The following is an 18,967-nucleotide window of genomic DNA, read 5'->3' as shown; positions in this document are numbered from 1 at the left end:
GAATGGGCAGTCAGGTGGCATCGAGCGGCTATATTGGCAGCGTACGTACATTACCAGCACGAACTGAAGACGAAAACCTGCACATGTAGTATTTGGAACGCAGTTAACCAAGTTCATTGCTAAATACGACCCCTCGCTGTCACCTGACTGCTGATTCCTGATTATTTCGAGATTCTATTTTAAGTGGCGATGACTATAATTCCTTATTTTGTGAGCCTCAAATCGTGTTTGAAGACCTTTTTTAAATGTGCATTTCAAGAGTTTTATTTACAACTTATTGTCGCAATATATTGGACATTAATGTTAGAGACTAGCACTTGTTCTACTGAGTGAGTGGGGCGCCTCACCATTCCGAAGGAACATAGGTACAATGTTCGAAGCCAATTTAAGGTGTCCCTCGCCGTCATGTTGCTGGATTACTGCTAAAACTACTCTCACTCGCTCACTCACTCACTCACTCTATTAAGTGAGTGAACCTGAATACCGTCTATGATGCATTAAACACTCATAATAAATGCTACGGCTCACATTGGCAGATTTTTCTTCCGGGCCATCCGTCAACAAAAGAAAATAAGTGACATATAACGATGAACGGAAGTAGTGATACGGTAAACTTGATAACTGATACTGTGTATTTACAGGGGAGCCGAAAGACACGACGCCTCCAGGAAGGATCACAGATCTAAAGTTGTTGCACTGTGACTCAGTCAACGAGACCTTCACCTTATCCTGGACGGCCCCTGGTGACGATGAATACAACGGCACAGGTAAGACGACCGTATAGGATCTGATCTACTTCTCCGTGGTTTTGAATATGTCCCCAACAACCAATGCCTGTCGTAAGATGCGACTTAATGAATGGATGATCTGGCTCGGTGGCATGGTTGGTAACGTCGCCTACTTGCACAAAGCGATCTTAGCGCTAAGATGATCGTAACTCCCATACTTTAACATAGGCTTACAACAGTCGTAGCGCTAAGATCACTTGGTGCAAGTGGGCCCAGATCTTAACATGCCATATACCTTGAGCATTGAAGATGGCGGCATTTAGCAACAGACCCTTGAAGATCCGGGCTGGAATAGGTCTTCAGCAACCCATACTTGCCGTAATAGTCGACTAACGGGACTTGGTTGACGCATGTCATCGTATCCCAATTTCGTGGATCGAAGCTCATGATGTCATACAGCTGGGATATTGCTGAGTGCGGCGTTAAACAAACAAATGTTTATCAACAAACACACTTTCCACTGTATTAATATCTCGAAATACATCAGTCAAATAGAACGTCATTATGTTTCGTAGGAGACTGCGTGTGATTCTACCCCAACGGGATGTTGCTCATAATATCAGACACTGGACTGTCTAGACTATAATTTACAGGCCGCCGTCAAATAGCTGCAATATTGCTGACTTCGGCGTAAGGCAAGGAAGAAAAAGCATACAAATTATTACAGTTAATGAGAAAACGTTGCTCTCATAGATCGACGGAGTTTCTAAAGGGACCAGACAGTTATAAATTTTCAGTATTTACACATTTCGATATGATTGGTTGGTTGGTTGGTTTGATGGTTAACGCCGCACTCAGCAATATTCCAGCTATATGACGGCGGTCTGTAAATAATCGAGTCTTGACCAGACAATCCAGTGGTTGATATCATGAGCATGGATCCACGCAATTGGGATCGATGACATGCATCAACCAAGTCAGCGAGCCAGACGACCCGATCCCGTTAGTCGCCTTTTACGGCAAGCATAGTCACCTTTTACGGCAAGCATGGGTTGCTGAAGACCTATTCTACCCCGGAATCTTCACTGGTATCGTTGTATAACACGCAATCAGTGAAGTTAGAGATTCCGAAAATCCGATTCCAACGTATACGTAAGTCCGTTCTTAAGCAGCGGATATTCATATACGATAAATACTTAAGGATGCCATTCTCAGTTGGGTCCATCGTTTCATATTAGTAATACCAAATCTGTCCTTAAACCTTTACATTTCTTACATTAGCCAATGTACTTTACGCAATCATCACTCTTTCAGTCAGCCGTTATGAGATGCTAGTTGGAGAAACCATATTCGACATGAAGACAAACTACAGCAACAGGCGTCTTGTCACAAGAGATGAAATGACCAACGGTTCTATTCTTCCGCTTCCCGCTGGGAAAGAGCAACGTATGGCTGTCAGCTTGAGCAGAAATGAGTCACGAGAAATATTCGTTTTTGCAGTACAATCGTACGACAAAGAAAACCTTCCGTCAGAATTATCAAACTTTGTCCGGGTCAGCCTGACCGAACAAACATGTAGCATTGCACTGAAAGTGGTTGAAGAGGAGGAAGAGGAAGAGGAAGAGGAAGATTTAAGCTGGATTGGACTTGCTGGAGGCTTGGCTGCAGCAGGGGTTATTGTATTTGTAGGAATCATCATGTTTGTGGCCATCAGATGGAAAATAATCCGCCAGAAACATGTCACATAATCATGCAGGTGGAACAGTCAGAATTATATCTTCCCTGTGAAGAATACAGGAAATTAGAGCTCTTTTGAGATGAAATTATTCCCTTATTCCCTGTCTGTCATATTCAAACTATAGGCTTAAATATGCGTCTTAATCAAGTATAATGGTGAATATATTCTCAGTCTGCACTGGACACTGCACGTCTTCAAGCTGTGCATATATAGAAGCAGTTCGTCTGTTATCATTTGGTGGTCAACACGTACATAATTTTGTTTATATTCCATTTCATATTATATATTATGTGTACCTGATGGTCTTCGAAAATAGCCATGCTATTTTCAGTCATTTGATATTGCTTTCAATCATTACATACATGTACGACTTTGTCTGGTCTACAGGGGTGGAAATTACAGGTCTTATGTGCTGGATATGAAATCCCTGCTACACTAGACACGAAGAAGGATCATACATTATTGAAGCAACCATTGTCTGAACAGTTTCTGTGGTCGACCCTATAGGCACCCTCACTCATGCCATCAGCCAGTATCAATCCTCCAAAGTGTGTCTGTTAAGGGTTTCGTCTCTGTTCAAAGAAGCCTACTTTTGATGCTTTTACAATTGTTTTTGAAACCTTTTGTGAATAAATATCACAAACATTACATTTGAGTTTTTTTTCAACATGTCTGAGAAGATAAGATTTCTTTACTTGACATGACACATCGTTAGTGTCGACATACCGTTAGTATACGTGCGAAAGAATCCACTAGCTTCATCCTTTGATGTCGACATTTCACAACCGTTTGGGACAGTAATGCATGTTCTTTCTGCGAAAATTTGAAAGAGCGTCATGAGACTCTTACTAAAAAATGTTGGATCCAGCCTCAGCAAAGCTTTCAAAAGGTTTTATGGCAGACATAAATTCGACGTATTAGTGACAAAAATGATGTCCGATGCAATTCCCTATTTTGACCGCATGTTCCTGTGTTTTTGTAGTGTGGTTAATTGACTTGCATTTGCCTGTGTTTGTGACGGGAGACTCCGGTGGTGCATGATAAGCTGGTATTTTCGCGAACACCTATTATCATCACTCTTTGAAAGTGATTCATAATACTTACGTATGATATAGTCGCAATCGTGCAATGGACTCCGCTTTTAGTAGAGATTTCTAATCTGGAAATGGATTCCGACGCTTTTTATTTGAGAATGAAACGTCAATACTTGTCAATGTACAATGACTGTTATCAGATCAGAGATGAGACTGGGTGTTCAATTGCGCTCATCCCTAATATTCCACAGCTATGCGGCCTCCTAGTTTAGTCGTTTCCTATACTAATATGAAACGATGGACCCAATTGAGAATGGCATCCTTAAGTATTTATCGTATATGAATATCCGCTGCTTAAGAACGGACTTACGTTGGAATCGGATTTTCGGAATCTCTAACTTCACTGATTGCGTGTTATACAACGATACCAGTGAAGATTCCGGGGTAGAATAGGTCTTCAGCAACCCATGCTTGCCGTAAAAGGTGACTATGCTTGTCGTAAAAGGCGACTAACGGGATCGGGTGGTCAGGCTCGCTGACTTGGTTGATGCATGTCATCGATGTCAATTGCGTGAATCGATGCTCATGATATCAATCACTGGATTGTCTGGTCCAGACTCGATTATATACAGGCCGCCTTCATATAGCTGTAATATTGCTGGGTGCGGCGTAAACAACAAAACCAACCAACCAAATCATACAACGAATGGAGTCATGCTTTCAGTATCTAATTCTTATGGTCCATATTCGATTGTTTCACTTTTATTCCGGGGTAGAATAGGTCTTCAGCAACCAATACCTGCCGTAAAAGGCGACTATGCTTGTCGTAAAAGGCGACTAACGGGATCGGGTGGTCAGGCTCGCTGACTTGGTTGATACATGTCATCCATCCTAAATGCGTGGATCGATGCTCATGATGTCAATCACTGGATTGTCTGGTCAAGACTCGATTATTTTACAGACCGCCGTCATATAGCAGGAATAATGCTGAGTGCGGCGTTAAATAACAAACCAACCAACCAACCAACAAACCAATTACTTTTCCTCAAAACATAAAAGTGTCTCCACTCTTTATTCATATCACCGTTTAATCGATAATATAAATTTGATAAGAATATATATATATATATATATATATATATCCTTTGGAAAAAGCCTGATTATGAAGTTAATGTAAATGAGACAAAAGGGACATATAAATACGTATTTATTTAATAGTTTGTGAGTCAGCACAGATCTACTTCGAACGGTTATATCCCATTAGTTAGACGTCCCATTAGTTAGACGTCCCAATTGTTAGACATTTCTATTTAGGCAAAGAGGGAATATACCTACAGGTGTAATGGATCAGTCCTAATTAGATTAAAGTACTGAGTAGGGATAGGGGACTCACAGTTTAGGGAGTATAAATGTTATAATTTCGTTTAATTAACCTAAATTACCTTACTCTCAGCACAGGTTCAATAGGCATGAGATTAACTGTGTAAACTATGGAGTAGCTTAATTGTCTTACTGTATGATCAGTTGAAGGAGTTTAGATTACGTACTCATCAAACAAATAAAAATGATCTTGGGGTACGTATCATTATCAGTATCGATATGGATGGTTTAAGGAAAGTAGAGTACATCACCTCTCGGCGTGGAAGTGAGCAGTTGATATTAGATGGATATATTTACAACAGAAACCGCGAGAGGCAAACCTGCTCACATTCGAGATGTGTCGTCAAGACGTGCAATGGGAAATGTACGACTGTTGGTGACTTTCTTTGCAATCAGTCGGAACATAACTATCCGCCTGAAGATGAAACCAGAGTGAACTTTGTAAGCAATCTTCGTAAAAGAGCGCGAGAAGAAACCACACAGATGCAGGCATTGTACGAGGAAAGTGTAGTCTATTCTCTCTTGAAACCACAATTTGAATTAGAAAATTATCTGACGTCCCTACCCCTAAATAAAGCTATCCCTCTACTTTTATTTCGTACTTCATGCCACCACTTACCAATTGAAAAAGGAAGATGGAATGGGATACCTATTTGTGAAAGAAAATGTAAACTGTGTTTTATTGATGATATTGGAGATGAATTTCACTATATTTTTAAATGTCCATATTTTACTAAAGAAAGAATTTTGTATATCCCACCTACATATTCTAAAAGACCTAATATGATTAAATGGCAAAGACTTTTCACTTGTAAAGAGATATCTGTATTAAAAAACCTTAGTAAATTCTGTAAATATGTAATGCAAATTGTAAAATCTTCCGGCTAACCACAATCCGCAATTATAATGTGTATTTTGCTGTCATTTTGTACCTCCTATGCCGAGGATCTCGGCCTGAGCGTAATAAAGTTCTGTTCTGTTCTAGAGGAGCAAGTCACTCAAGTAGATGAAGCCAGCATCCCAGCGATGCCATCATTTCACCAAACTGTATATAATTTATCAAATGTAAAGTGTCATTTAATGTTAAGTATAATATTAAAGTATCTATTTAAAGCTGCTTTGCTTTGTTTGTCAGATCTTATCTCGACTATTCCATTTTAAAGTCTGAGGTAACAAGCATAAGGGTTAGTGTGCACTCAACCGTTTAAAGTGTTGTTATAAGCTGTCTAACTATTGGGACGTCTAACTAATGGGAGGACACCCTTCAAACACTGCACGGACGATCAGCTCTTCAGAAGATTTGACAAACGAACAAGTAGATGTAATTGCAGCAGTGCGCACAACTGGCAGCTGTTGTAAAACGGTCAAGTTCTTCCTGGTTAAAAGTCCAAATATACGAAGAGGCACTTTGATTAAATTCGAGCGATACTATGTTGTATGTTTGTATAGATTAAAGTGTGAACAATATTTATTTGGTGTTGGATGGAATAATAATACTAATAATACTACTACTACTACTAATACTACTAATAATTCCCCACAACCTCCCCTATTACTTGTCTGAAACACAATACAAAATATTTACAGGGTGTCCTACTGATCTTGTGTCATGATACAACGCTTCTAATGATATTATTTGAATGGTGCAAAACGGAGCCAGAAAGGGGTGTTGGGGTTGTAAGGATCAACTGCTAGTTCAGAAAATGATCCTTGAAGAGGCTAAAACTTACCACCGCAACCTCTCAATGTGTTGGATAGACTACAGAAAAGGTTATGATTCTGTACCTCACGAATGGATTTTGAGATCACTGGAATGTATTGACCTCCCCGAGCGACTACTTGTTTTACTCAAGTCTTTAATGCATTGCTGGTCAACTCAACTTGAGATGTATTCGCAGGGGCAGGTAGTGACTTCGGTACGCATTTCTATTTGAAGAGGAATATTTCAGGGCGATTCTTTTAGCCCTTTGCTTTTCTGTTTGTCAATACATCCTCTAAGCTTTTTGCTTAGTAAAGAGGAAGATTATCATCCGGGACCTCCTCAGCACAGATCCTAAACACCCCTTACTCACCTCTTTTACATGGATGTCCTTGAACTTTTTGCCAATGGAGGATTCACACTAAAAAAACAGATTCTGCTTGTCGAGTTCTTTTCTAATGATATCGGCATGTCCATTGGACTCGACAAATGCAACATTCTTCATCTGAAACGTGGCAAAAAAGAAGAGGAAGTATCAAAGAAAGACATATATCTGCGGTTGTTGTGGCAGCTGCATTTTGACAGCTCTCATTAGATAATACTCCTTGTGCCGTCGACTGTGTACGAGTATGAATACAAGAGTTAACTGAATATATGAGCAGCGCCGTACAATGAAAATCGTACAAAAGAAGAGGGAGGATCAGTCAGTTTACTTGGGGAAGGAGTTATTGACCATTGAAGGTCAGGCCTATACGTACTTCGGGATGCAGGTTGGGGACAAACTCCAGAATGCCCATCTCAAAGAAAGACTTCCTGAGCTGACCATGAGCCTCATGAGCCTCACCAGCCTTACTGTGCCTTTGATCACCCGAACGCTCTTTGCTGCATCTATTTATTTTAATATGTGAAATAATAACAATAATAATTATTTCTTATGTTATATGAGACTACTAGTATATTGGAATGTTGGAATGTGTGATGGGACATGCTCCACTATAAATCCAAAGGTAAATAAGAGTAAAAAAAAATCGTTACTATTCCTTTAAGTCGGCAAAAATAATGTTTGAATGCTCTCTCATGCTCATGATGTCAATCACTGGATTGTCTGGTCCATCCTCGATTATGTACAGACCGCCGTCGATATATATAGCTGTAATATTGCTGAGTGCGGCGTTAAACAACAAACAAACGTAATAAGGGGCGGTCGGGTATCCTTGTGGTTAAAGCGTTCACTCATCACGCCGAAGACTCGGGTCCCCACATAAGCGAAATGCGTGAAGCCCATTTCTTGTGTCGCCCGCCGTGATACAGCTGAATGTCGGTAGAAGCGGCGTGATACCATACTCACTCTTCGTGATTAAGTCATGAACCGAAAACGAGTGATCGAAGCGTACTTAAAATACGTCAGGAAGCACTGAGTTCACAAAGGGTAATATTCGTTTTTCTGGTTCAAATGAAAACATTCTCGTATATAACATATATCTGCGGTTGTTGTGGCAGCTGCATTTTGACATCTCTCATTAGATAATACTCTTTGTGCCGTCGACTGTGTACGAGTATGCATACAAGAGTTAACTGAATATAATGATTGCCTCGCGGTCTATTCACGAAGTTGCCTTAGCTCTAAGATTGGCGTAAAGGTGTCGTAGAAAAATAAAATCTAAGCTAACTTTATTCTCGATGCTGACTTAGTTTAGGGTTGGAGCTGTCTTGGGAGCTTACGACAGCTGCAATGGCGGCCAAAAGACGGCATGTTGAAGAAAACGATTCGACAGTATGGTTCTACTGCATCATTTTTGACCACAAAACCATGTGTTTTCCACTTGCACTTTCAAAACACGATCCCATCAAACACCGCTCAAACATTGTATTTACCAATTATGACTTATGCCAGTCGATACCAGGTGATAGCTAATATTTATTCCATACAAATGTTACTTGAAACAGCATACCTTTTTTCGTTTATATCGGTATGTGCAGGCTATCGCAATGGCCGTGATCGTTTTCGTGTCAAGGGCAGGTAATTTATATGAGAGTGAGAGTGATTTCCCTTTGAAAATCATGTAACCCATGAATGCAAATTCCACTAGGAATGATAAAATAAAACGATGCAAGATTATTCTTTAGTGTTGTATAAAAACACCTCTTAAGATATAAAGTAGGTTTGGAGGCTAAGTAGGTCTATTCACATGTATGTATGAATGTAGGTAGGTAGGTAGGTAGGTAGGTAGGTAGATAGGTAGGTAGGTAGGTAGGTAGGTAGGTAGGTAGGTAGGTAGGTAGGTAGGTAGGTAGGTAGGTACAAAACATATTACTTTTTCAGAACGAAACATCGATTCACCAATCAACTTACTGAATATGAGACAAAGTCGTTTGTATGTTGTAAAACGTTAAATAATGACAAATCTAAAACAAAATTTAAGCATGAGTCAAGGGTACTCGAGACACATGATATTTCCAAACAGAAAACATGTTCGAAACTAGAGATAATTGGTCTCTGCAGAAACCATGGCAAGATATTTGCCCTAATTGGCATTTAGCGTTTATGTTTAATTTCCAAAGCGTAATTTAAACTAGGGAGAAGAACTATTTCAATCAAAACCATTATTGTGATTTCAACTAAGATAAACAAATTGCCCTCCGAGCGACTATCCACTATTACACCAATCTCATTAAAATCAGATCTTAGTTCTCGCTATCGCTAAACAAAGGTCTGAGGACATCCCATTACGGGTCACGTCAGAACGACCTTTCATCCGACCAATCAGAACGCCGCTTGCCAGATCGTGAAAGTGACAGTCGGAAAGTGTTTTCTAATCATGCAAGCTCGAAACCGTAAACACGGGGTATTCTGAACGACAGTAACGGCCCGTACGACTGATTCCGTCAAAAGTATCGTTTATCTCTCGCTTCCGTGGGATAAACATCTGAACGGAGGAGGCGTTGCACAGTACGTGGGAAGCAATGCCATATAATCTCAACCATTTATTATAATTCTGGAATGTTCGTTTGTTCATTTTTTAGAAAAAATTTATCGAGAACTTGTCAACATATTTTTCAAGCGTAGTCTGAAATGGAAGTCGCCAGGTTTAAACGAGTGCCGCTAAGGTTGAGAAAGCTGCTTTCTAATTGGCTGGTGGCGACTTCTTGTTAGTTCTTGGGATCTTTGTTTAGCGGCAGCGAGAACTTAGATCTGATTTAAATGAGATTGCTATTACACAAGGGAGACATATTTTTACTCATAGACTAAACGTATTTCTGTTTGAGAGTTGATATGTTTATCGACCAAGTATTCTTTAGTGAAAGTCTGCAGCATTTTCCAACAAGGTGTATTCCTCACCAAGCCACCCGTGAAGATTCCGGAGTAGAATAGGTCTTCAGCAACCCATGCTTGCCGTAAAAGGCGACTATGCTTGTCGTAAAAGGCGACTAACGGGATCGGGTGGTCAGGCTCGCTGACTTGGTGTGCGGCGTTAAACAACAAACCAACCAACCAACTCACCAAGCCATAATCACCTGCTCCTTGGTGATGATAAATATCTTTTTAAATATTATTATTTGTTTGTTGGTTTGTTGTTTAACGCCGCACTCAGCATTATTACAGCTATATGACGGCGGTCTGTAAATAATCGAGTTGCACCAGACAATCCAGTGAGACATCATGAGCATCGATCCACGCAATTGGGACCGATGACATGTGTCGACAAGTCAGCGAGCCTGACCACCTGATCCTGTTAGTCGCCTCTTACGTTAAAATGTTATCAACTGATATGTTACTGATACTCGATGATACCCTTAACTTCACAACTTTGGTTTGACTAAATAATTGTTATGATGGTTTGCCGTCTCAGATCGTATCATTTATAATGTCACTAATTCATGAAATCCCATTTGTACAATTTCATATTCACTGTCTGTGCAAACATGTTACATGTACAGAACATTACAAGAAAACGTCTCAACAAAACATTCAACAGCTCTGCATAAACACTTTTCATTTGAAGAGCATTGCACTCAACACCAAACGTGATTTTTAATCAGCACACGAATTATAATGGAATGTTTATGTATGAAATGAAATGCTAGATATAAACAAAAATGTGTATAACCTCACACATATTAAAACTGATTTGCTTCATATGCTTGTATTCCGCCGAATCTTGAAATACGAGGGGCGTTCAATAAGTTTTGCAACTTCAATAAAAGACCAAGTCGGAGAATATCTTTTGCACTTTTATTTTTCAGTATAATCTCTATTCATCTCAATACACATACTCCATTTGTCCTCCAAGCTTTCAACACAACTTTTATAGAAATCCGCAGACTGGCCCTATAACCACGACTCTGTGGCGGCCTTTATGTCCTCGTCATCCTGGAATCGTCTTCCACGTAGGGCAGATTTCATTTGCCGGAACAGGAAATAGTCACTGGGGGCTAAGTCCTGGCTGTAGGGTGGTCGATTTAACTGTTCGAATCCACATTCACATATGGCGGCCTGTGCAATTGTCATGCTAAAGTAGAATACATCCCATGGCGTTTCTGACGAATAGCTTTTCGTAATTCTTTCATTACATTAGCATAATACTGTCCATTGATTGTGGTTTTTTGGTGGCATGTAATCAATCAGTAATATGCCTCTTGCATCCAAATATATTGTGGCCATTACCTTGCCAGCCGATGGTTGAGTGCGAAACTTCCTCGGAGGCGGAGAATTGGGGTGCTTCCATTGCATGGATTCCAAGTTAGTTTTTGGGTCCCAGTGGTAGATCCATGTTTCATCACCTGTCACTAATCGAGAAAGAAATAGAGATCAAGGAGGTCTCGACAACTTTCACAACTCTGATGGCGATCTTGAGCTCTGAGGCTTCTAGGTACCCATCTTGCAGATACCTTGGACATACCAAGATGCTCACGAATAATGGTTACAACAGTTCCAACTGATATTTGGAATTCCCTAGAGAGTTCAGATACTTTCACTCGTCGGTCAGACAAAATGCTTCTTTTTATACCACAAATAGTTTCCGGTTGGGTGGCATCTGAAGGCCTGTCTGACCTTGGGTCATCGTCTATGGACTCCCTACCCCTTTTAAACTGTAGAGACCAATGGCAAACTGTGGAATAGTCAGGAAGATCCTTACCCATCACTTTACACATGCGATCATGGATTTCTTTTGCTTTGCATTCCTCCTACACTTTATTACAGCGCGTTTATCTGTATGGAAGTCCAGCCTTTCGTCGTCGCAGTGTTGGAGATATTCTGCCTGATATACAACATTTCATTAAGCACAATGAAAATTAGGTCTAATGTATTTCTGAAGCATGCCATCGTATCCTAATTGCGTAGATGTATGTTCATGATGTCAGTCACTGGATTGTCTGGTCCAAACTCGATTACTTACAGATTGCCGTCGTATAGATGGAATATTGCAGAGTGCGGCGCTAAACAACAAACAAATAAAACGTGTGTTGTCCAAATCCCGATAAGTAGGATTTAAATATCAGTTTCCATATAAATTTGGAACAGTTTAATCACGTGACAATCGCAAAACATTTTACAAGTGTAAAGACGTCAGCCCATTATGGTGTAAATAAAAAATGTACTTTTTCGCAGGATAAAGTAACGTTGGTACCGCCAATCTTTTAGAGAAGCATTTTAGAAATATTTGTTCAATAACTGCTGACTTGGTTGATGCATGTCATCGTATCCCAATTGCGTTGATCGATGCTCATGATAATCATAAATCACAATATCAATCACTGGACTCGATTATTTACAGACCGCCGTCATATAGCTGGAATATTGCTGAGCTCGGCGTTAAACAACAAACAAACAATCATGGTATGTCCTTGTGTGAGTCCCATTGTGACTATTGTCATTATGACTACAAAAAAGAAGGTGTAAAATGAACCTACATGTACCTATAGAATAATGGACTACTTCAGTCGCCATCTGTACTCTGTCTATGTACATGAACAATGTCTAATGAGTGAAATTGATATTTTCGATTTTGGCCATATATTCTTTATTTGCACAACAATCACATAGAACAACTTACAGGGAAATCTGTCGGGGTACTCTTTGTGAATAAAGAGCACAAAGTCTGATGTTAGCAACATGTTTTGATAGCACAGGTGCTGGAATTTTCCTTACTGAAACCTATGGAGATAATCCCTCTAGGTGGCGCACAGTTCATAGTGTGACGTTTAAGCATATATTTGCATTGTTAGATATGTAAGAATAACAAAATATTGGTTTAAATTGTTAAATAGTAATAACTGTTTGTTGTTTTGTCTGTAAATAATCGGGTCTGCACCAACAATCCAGTGATCGACATCATGAGCATCGATCTACGCAATTCGGATACGATGATATGCATCAACCAAGTCAGCGAGCCTGACCACCTGATCCCGTTAGTCAATTGAAGACCTATTCTACCCCGGATCTTCACGGTTAAACTAAAATTAGTACATTGTGTTCAACGTATAACTAGATCCTTCAACTGTAAACCCAGATGATTGATACCTGCATCTAAAAGTCGAGAGAAAATGTATGTCGTAATGAGAGACTTTTATTGTATAGTAATCAGAGAGTTCATTTTGACTTTAAGGAAGCACTTAACAATGATGAGAATCTCTTGTCATAAGGGGACGCGGGTGGCCCAGTCGTCTAAGGCGCCGCGATTTGCTGTGCAGAGTTGCGTCCCTTGGGCACGCCAGAAAGCTATGATTGTTGGTTCGATTCCCGGTTCGCCCCTATTATCATGTTTCTAGGTCTGTCAGCACCACACCCGTGCTCGTGGGTTTCACCAAGTGGTAAACGTCTGAGACCTACATGACTTTGGGCTTTCCTCCCACATTAAGCTGACACGCCGTGATATAACTGGAATACTGTTAAAAACGGGTTTAAACCCAACTCACTCACTCACTCTTGTCATAAGCAAACTATTGAAACAGGTCTTTGTAATACTACTGCAAGAAATTATAGATTTTGTGATTACTGTCAGCAACAAACCGTAGATGCAATCAAAGATGAATAACATTTACTGCTAGTATGTCTAAATACAGTTTCAATTAGAAGAAAACACATTAGTTATTGGTATACCTCTATTAAGAACCTTGGAATTCCATTGGTTTATCCGTACCATGTGACTATACAATTAATTTCAATGTAGACCCCCAAATCATGTGACTGACACTGACCTCGAATATTGACTCGTCACATGCTCAGTCTTGTCCTGTAACGTGATGAATATTGACTCGTTTGCGAGGAAGGAGATGGGCGTCTGGTATACTAACATTTTACAGTTCGCAGTTAAGTTACTTTTATGAAAGAGGACGGGTTAATGGCTTCATAAACTTTAAAATGAATTTTGGTATAAAAACCTCCCAAATGATTACTCTTGACGAGGTCAAAATGCAATCTGATCAAAGCACCGCAAGCCCCTTGTTTTCGCATATTGACCTCTTCAACAGTAATTATTTGTACAATGTTAAATGAACACACCAAAAGAATACTGCAAGGAATATGTTTTGTTTTTTCCCCATTTTGACTACTCTTACTCCGTTTCCATCTTCACCTAAAACGTATAGAAGCAGAGTGAGTGGTGGTATTCCATGCAGCATGTGTATTGAAACAGTACGTAGTCACAATGGGAAGACGTACACCAGTGAACCACAGGCCACAACAGGAGTAGCTTTCTAATAAGGAAGTTGGATTTTATGACTACTTCGAACAGAATTCAGTTTTATAACGGCGTACCACCTTTTCTTCGGAAGAAAGTGTGGCAGGTCGCAGACATTTACCACTTTAGTGAAACCCACGAGCACGGGTATGGTTCAAGAATCAATACGTACACGCGACCACAGGATTCCATCACAACGTTACAAATTGACCTCGTTCATGTAAATATAAATAAATGTGACAAAGCCCTTCCCATATTCATAAGAAATCTCTGCGAAAAGCAGAGTGTATTATATGATTCCGACTATATCATCCACTATTGTTTTCGATTCATTATACATTATAGTCACTGTGAGGGTATTATAGTCACTGTGAAGGTATTATAGTCACTGTGAGGGTATTATAGTCACTGTGAAGGTTTTTATAGTCACTGTGAAGGTATTATAGTCACTGTGAAGGTATTATAGTCACTGTGAGGGTATTATAGTCACCACAAATTGCCTTCACACATTGTACTGGATCAAGACTGGTTATTCTATTGTATTGATAATAGAAGCACCAGCAATTGGCTTCACACATTAACTTCAATCGGTAAGCACCACCAAATGCCTTCACACATTGTACTGGATCAAGACTGGTTATTCTATTGTATTGATATTTTAACTACCAATTGGCTTCACACATTAACATCTATCGGGAAACACCAGCAATTGCCTTCTCACTTTGTACATATATGGAATATAGGGAACAATCCTTTTTAAAATTTGCTTGTAATACCCGAGAATGGAGCCTTTGTGGCTTGCAATGGGACACAGTGTACACTCGACTCTGAGCTCCTGGAATATTCGGAAATCTGAGCTCCTGGAATATTCGGAAATGATAACAATTCAGATACTATTAGAAAATAGAGTTTTATTTTGAGCATAATAGTACAAAACTCAACACTTGACAATACTCTACTATTTGCACCAATAAGCTCTACGCAATCTGTAACAATAATACACCAACAATAACATGATGCTTTGCCGCCAGATGATGTAGCCAACATATTGAACACAGCTATTATATCATACACTCGATAAGGGCATTGCTGTCTCACTCTCAAGTCCTTACCAAGTATAATCATCAAATAGTGGTGCTGTAACATGTTAGTTGATGGATATTCGTACTTTCACCTGCAGAAGAATGTTCAATAAAAAAATGAAGACATACACACGCGCAGTGAATCTGCCGTATATGACGTAAAAGATTATGTTTCAATATGGTCCGTCGCAGTGTGAGTCCAGTGTCGGTCTTGACATTCTCATCAATATCCAGTGTGACACTGGGATGCGGCTTTTTTATTGTCATTAACTAGACTGAACTACCAAATGAAACTCTTGATTCCAGATGAATGGAGAATGTGAATATCAAAATCAAGTTTGGAGAATGAGCTCCACCAGTAAGAAAATTAGCCAGTTTCAAAAGAAGAATGTCAATAAAACAGTAACATTAACATATGGCACCTCTTGGCTTTTGTGAATAAATAAAATCAACAAAAACATGTCCATAATCACAATAAATCTGCTAAAAGCAGATTCTATTGTGCAGTGTTATATATGACTCATGTTATACAGTACAAAAGCTCATTAACTGTATACCAGTTAAGGTAATTTCTGATTGAGAATAATACCTTTGTATTTATGTGTGTAATTGATGTTTATGTTAAGCATCCTACTCCTGTCATTATACAATGCGCAGACACGATTGACATGCTATCATCCCTCATGAGCACAGGTCAGATTTACGGCAACAAATAACAAAACAGTCTCAATAACGTAATTCTATCACCATAGGTACTGTCAGAAAGACGATTATTTACAGGTGTCAAATGGGAACTGTTTTGTGAATATACGCCTGTTCGTGGCTTGTATTCATTATATAATCATGAATAGATGTACATTCCAAGTCGTAAAACAAATATTACCACTATACCGGATCACGATTTTAAAAATGCCAGATTCAAGATTGTGAATGTGTACTTTCTCCCGAAAAAAGGTGGTTGTTCACGTGCCTTTATTTAGAAGTATCAAATATCATGGAAAGGTTAGTATATCGATACTCATGTACATAACGGCAATACACGTAGTAACAGAGGCATATTGACACATTCACCATAGCCTGTTTTAGCATGCATCCAATACAGACAAGGACATAACTGTCAAGTTTCAAATGGGTTTTGTCTTTTTTTCACCAACAATTCGTGGTGAGTTTGACATGAAAACAACAAAAATTGTATTAATTGTTAGTTCATATTTTCTCAACACATAAGTACAATTGGTTTATTGATTAATGAGATAAAAACAGTACATGTTTGAAAATGATTAAATCCATTGACTACATCAATAAATAAAACGTGATATCTACAACACTGTACACACGTATGAGGCAATGTAATACATACAATGATATATTATACTGTTGTACATGGAATTTAAAAACTGACAAACGATATTACCAGTTTTGATGATCTTGTTTACGGGCTACGAAACAAACTTTAAGGTTCTCCACACAGTACTGGGACGTACCAACGATTATTCGACACAATGTCACACAAAGGTATAAGCGATTTGTACACTTGCATATCATTTTGTGTTTGTTTTAAGTAAAGAAAATCACATATCAATGACATCACTTCGATACAGTTACTCATAATGAATGATACATGTTGTTGTATTCTTTTTTAATGTCAAAGTAATAAGTGTGGTTTGTTGCAATGGGCATACATTATATATATAAAAAACACTCTTTACATCACTAACCATATCTGGTTTGGTATCATATATGAATACCAAATATGATGATGTCATGCTGTTCACTATTTACACAAATAACGCATTGTAAATTATATTCAATGCCATGTTGTCATGATATATCTGGGCATCAGCTGCAAAAAAGGAAATTTGAACATATGTCACTAAAATACAGGTAGATATCCTTCTACGGATTCCGTGAAGTGGAAACGTTAAAGTCGCACTCGTGGAAGTGTTGAAGGTGAGAATATCGCCTTTCTTCTGGATCACAAAAGCATTCATTCTGTACACGTGAGTTGATAAATGTTGTTTTGATAAATGTTGTCGGCGTGACATTAGACACATCTAGTTCATGAGCCACGATTCACACCGTCTCTGTAGGATGAGACAATCAGCCAGGTCTCACATTGTGACGTCATTTGTCTCAGCTCTGACAGCATTCGGTCCAATGATGACTGCTATGGTGCAGTTCAAAATCAAGTATAAATAGTGATACCCTTAAGTATAAAAATGACCTTGCGAACATACACTATTGAAGTCAGATCTTCAGTAACATATAAACATTTACATAATAAACTAAGTATTAAAACAGTAGTTCTCCTTTTCGAATATAAAGCTTTGATAATGTGGTGACTTACCTCAAAAATTGATTTAAAAATTTGGATGGAATTCATCAGGACAGATAACAATAGACAATGATCCGGCATTATTCTGTGCTCTGATAGATCAGTGTGTTTTAGCGACAAGAAACTATCCTATTGACCATAATTCATGGGAAACCCATTTCAGCAAACGGAGTATACTGTTGCTTACAACCGGAACAAACAAGGAATTACACGATAATACAGCTTGCTGGTTATAAACATAGCATCTTTGTCGCTAAAGCACACGTATTTTGTAAAGTTGTCATTGAATCTAGTAATCTGACTGATCAGATTGCGACTGGACATCGGATCGATTGTTCATATTACGCATGCGTATTAAGTCCATATGTCTGTATGGCGACTTCCGGTCCCAAACTGATGTTGAACGTTCATCTGAAAGGAGAGAATGCGAAAAATGTACATTACTCTCACTTTGTGTTCGGGTCGGGGGAGTAATCTGGCAGTAAAAACGTTCGTTCGTCAATCCGAAAACACAGGTTCGATTCCCCACATGGGTACAATGTGTGAAGCCACATTTCTGGTGTCCTCCGCCCTAAAAATTGCTGGAACATTGCTAAAAGTTGCCAAAATCCAACGCACACACGCAATACATGAACAGTGCTGGTTACAAAATGTATATATGTTAACTGCTTACAAGAATGTTCACAAATATATGAATTACACATTACCAAAGTACTATCTTTAATAACTATTTTTAAAGTTTTAATCAGAAACACGACATGAAAAGATTTTTTTTTCATTTCATAAATCACTAATAAACCGTATTGAGGGAAGTCATAAAAAGATTGACTTGAAATTAAATGTAAGGCATTAGCTACGTTGTCTTTGTTTCAATACAGTAGTATTGCATATTCAACGGAAAAGGAAAATAACTTTAAACATATAAAGCATCAGATGCAAATTACAAACTCTAAAATAACAGTACATGTTACAGTTGTGACGTAATTATTCATGGAGGGCACTTTATGCCAACTAATCAAGCTGACACGCCGTGATATAACTGAAAACTGTTCAAGGGTCGTTAGACAAAACTCACTCACTCACTCATTCACTCACTCACTCACTCTTTCACTTAATCAAGGAAAGGAAATATGAGAACGCCGACAACACTGGAACACTCTCTATCCAATATTGGAATGAACATTGAACAAAGCGGCATTCCAAACGTTCTCATGCTATACATCCGTTCCATGAACATATTTCAAATATGAATTGCTTTGGATTGCTTTACAATGATCAGAACTACGTTT

The 18,967-nt window shown here is 38.9% G+C and overlaps 2 protein-coding genes across 2 annotated transcripts in view; one reads left to right on the top strand and one right to left on the bottom strand.

The window, feature by feature from the left end:
• The window catches only part of LOC124131697 (calcium-activated chloride channel regulator 1-like), a 33,720-nt gene extending 30,606 nt beyond the window's left edge, over positions 1-3,114 (top strand). The window contains exons 14-15 of the mRNA XM_046495147.2: positions 642-767; positions 2,043-3,114. Of these exons, the coding sequence (XP_046351103.2) occupies positions 642-767; positions 2,043-2,476 (560 nt within the window). The 3' untranslated portion in view covers positions 2,477-3,114. The remainder of the gene's footprint in view (positions 1-641; positions 768-2,042) is intronic.
• A 12,061-nt stretch (positions 3,115-15,175) lies between these two features.
• Positions 15,176-18,967, bottom strand: part of LOC124131696 (G-protein coupled receptor GRL101-like) — a 93,273-nt gene continuing 89,481 nt past the window's right edge. Inside the window, exon 25 of the mRNA XM_046495145.2 lies at positions 15,176-18,089. Coding sequence (XP_046351101.2) covers positions 17,968-18,089 — 122 coding nt within the window. The 3' untranslated portion in view covers positions 15,176-17,967. The remainder of the gene's footprint in view (positions 18,090-18,967) is intronic.

The sequence above is a fragment of the Haliotis rufescens genome, unplaced genomic scaffold (genome assembly GCF_023055435.1).
Source record: "Haliotis rufescens isolate VD_foot unplaced genomic scaffold, xgHalRufe1.0.p SCAF_1, whole genome shotgun sequence".
NCBI lineage: Eukaryota > Metazoa > Mollusca > Gastropoda > Lepetellida > Haliotidae > Haliotis > Haliotis rufescens.
Note: the sequence above shows the minus strand (reverse complement) of the source record. Positions and strands in the feature narration are given on the sequence as shown.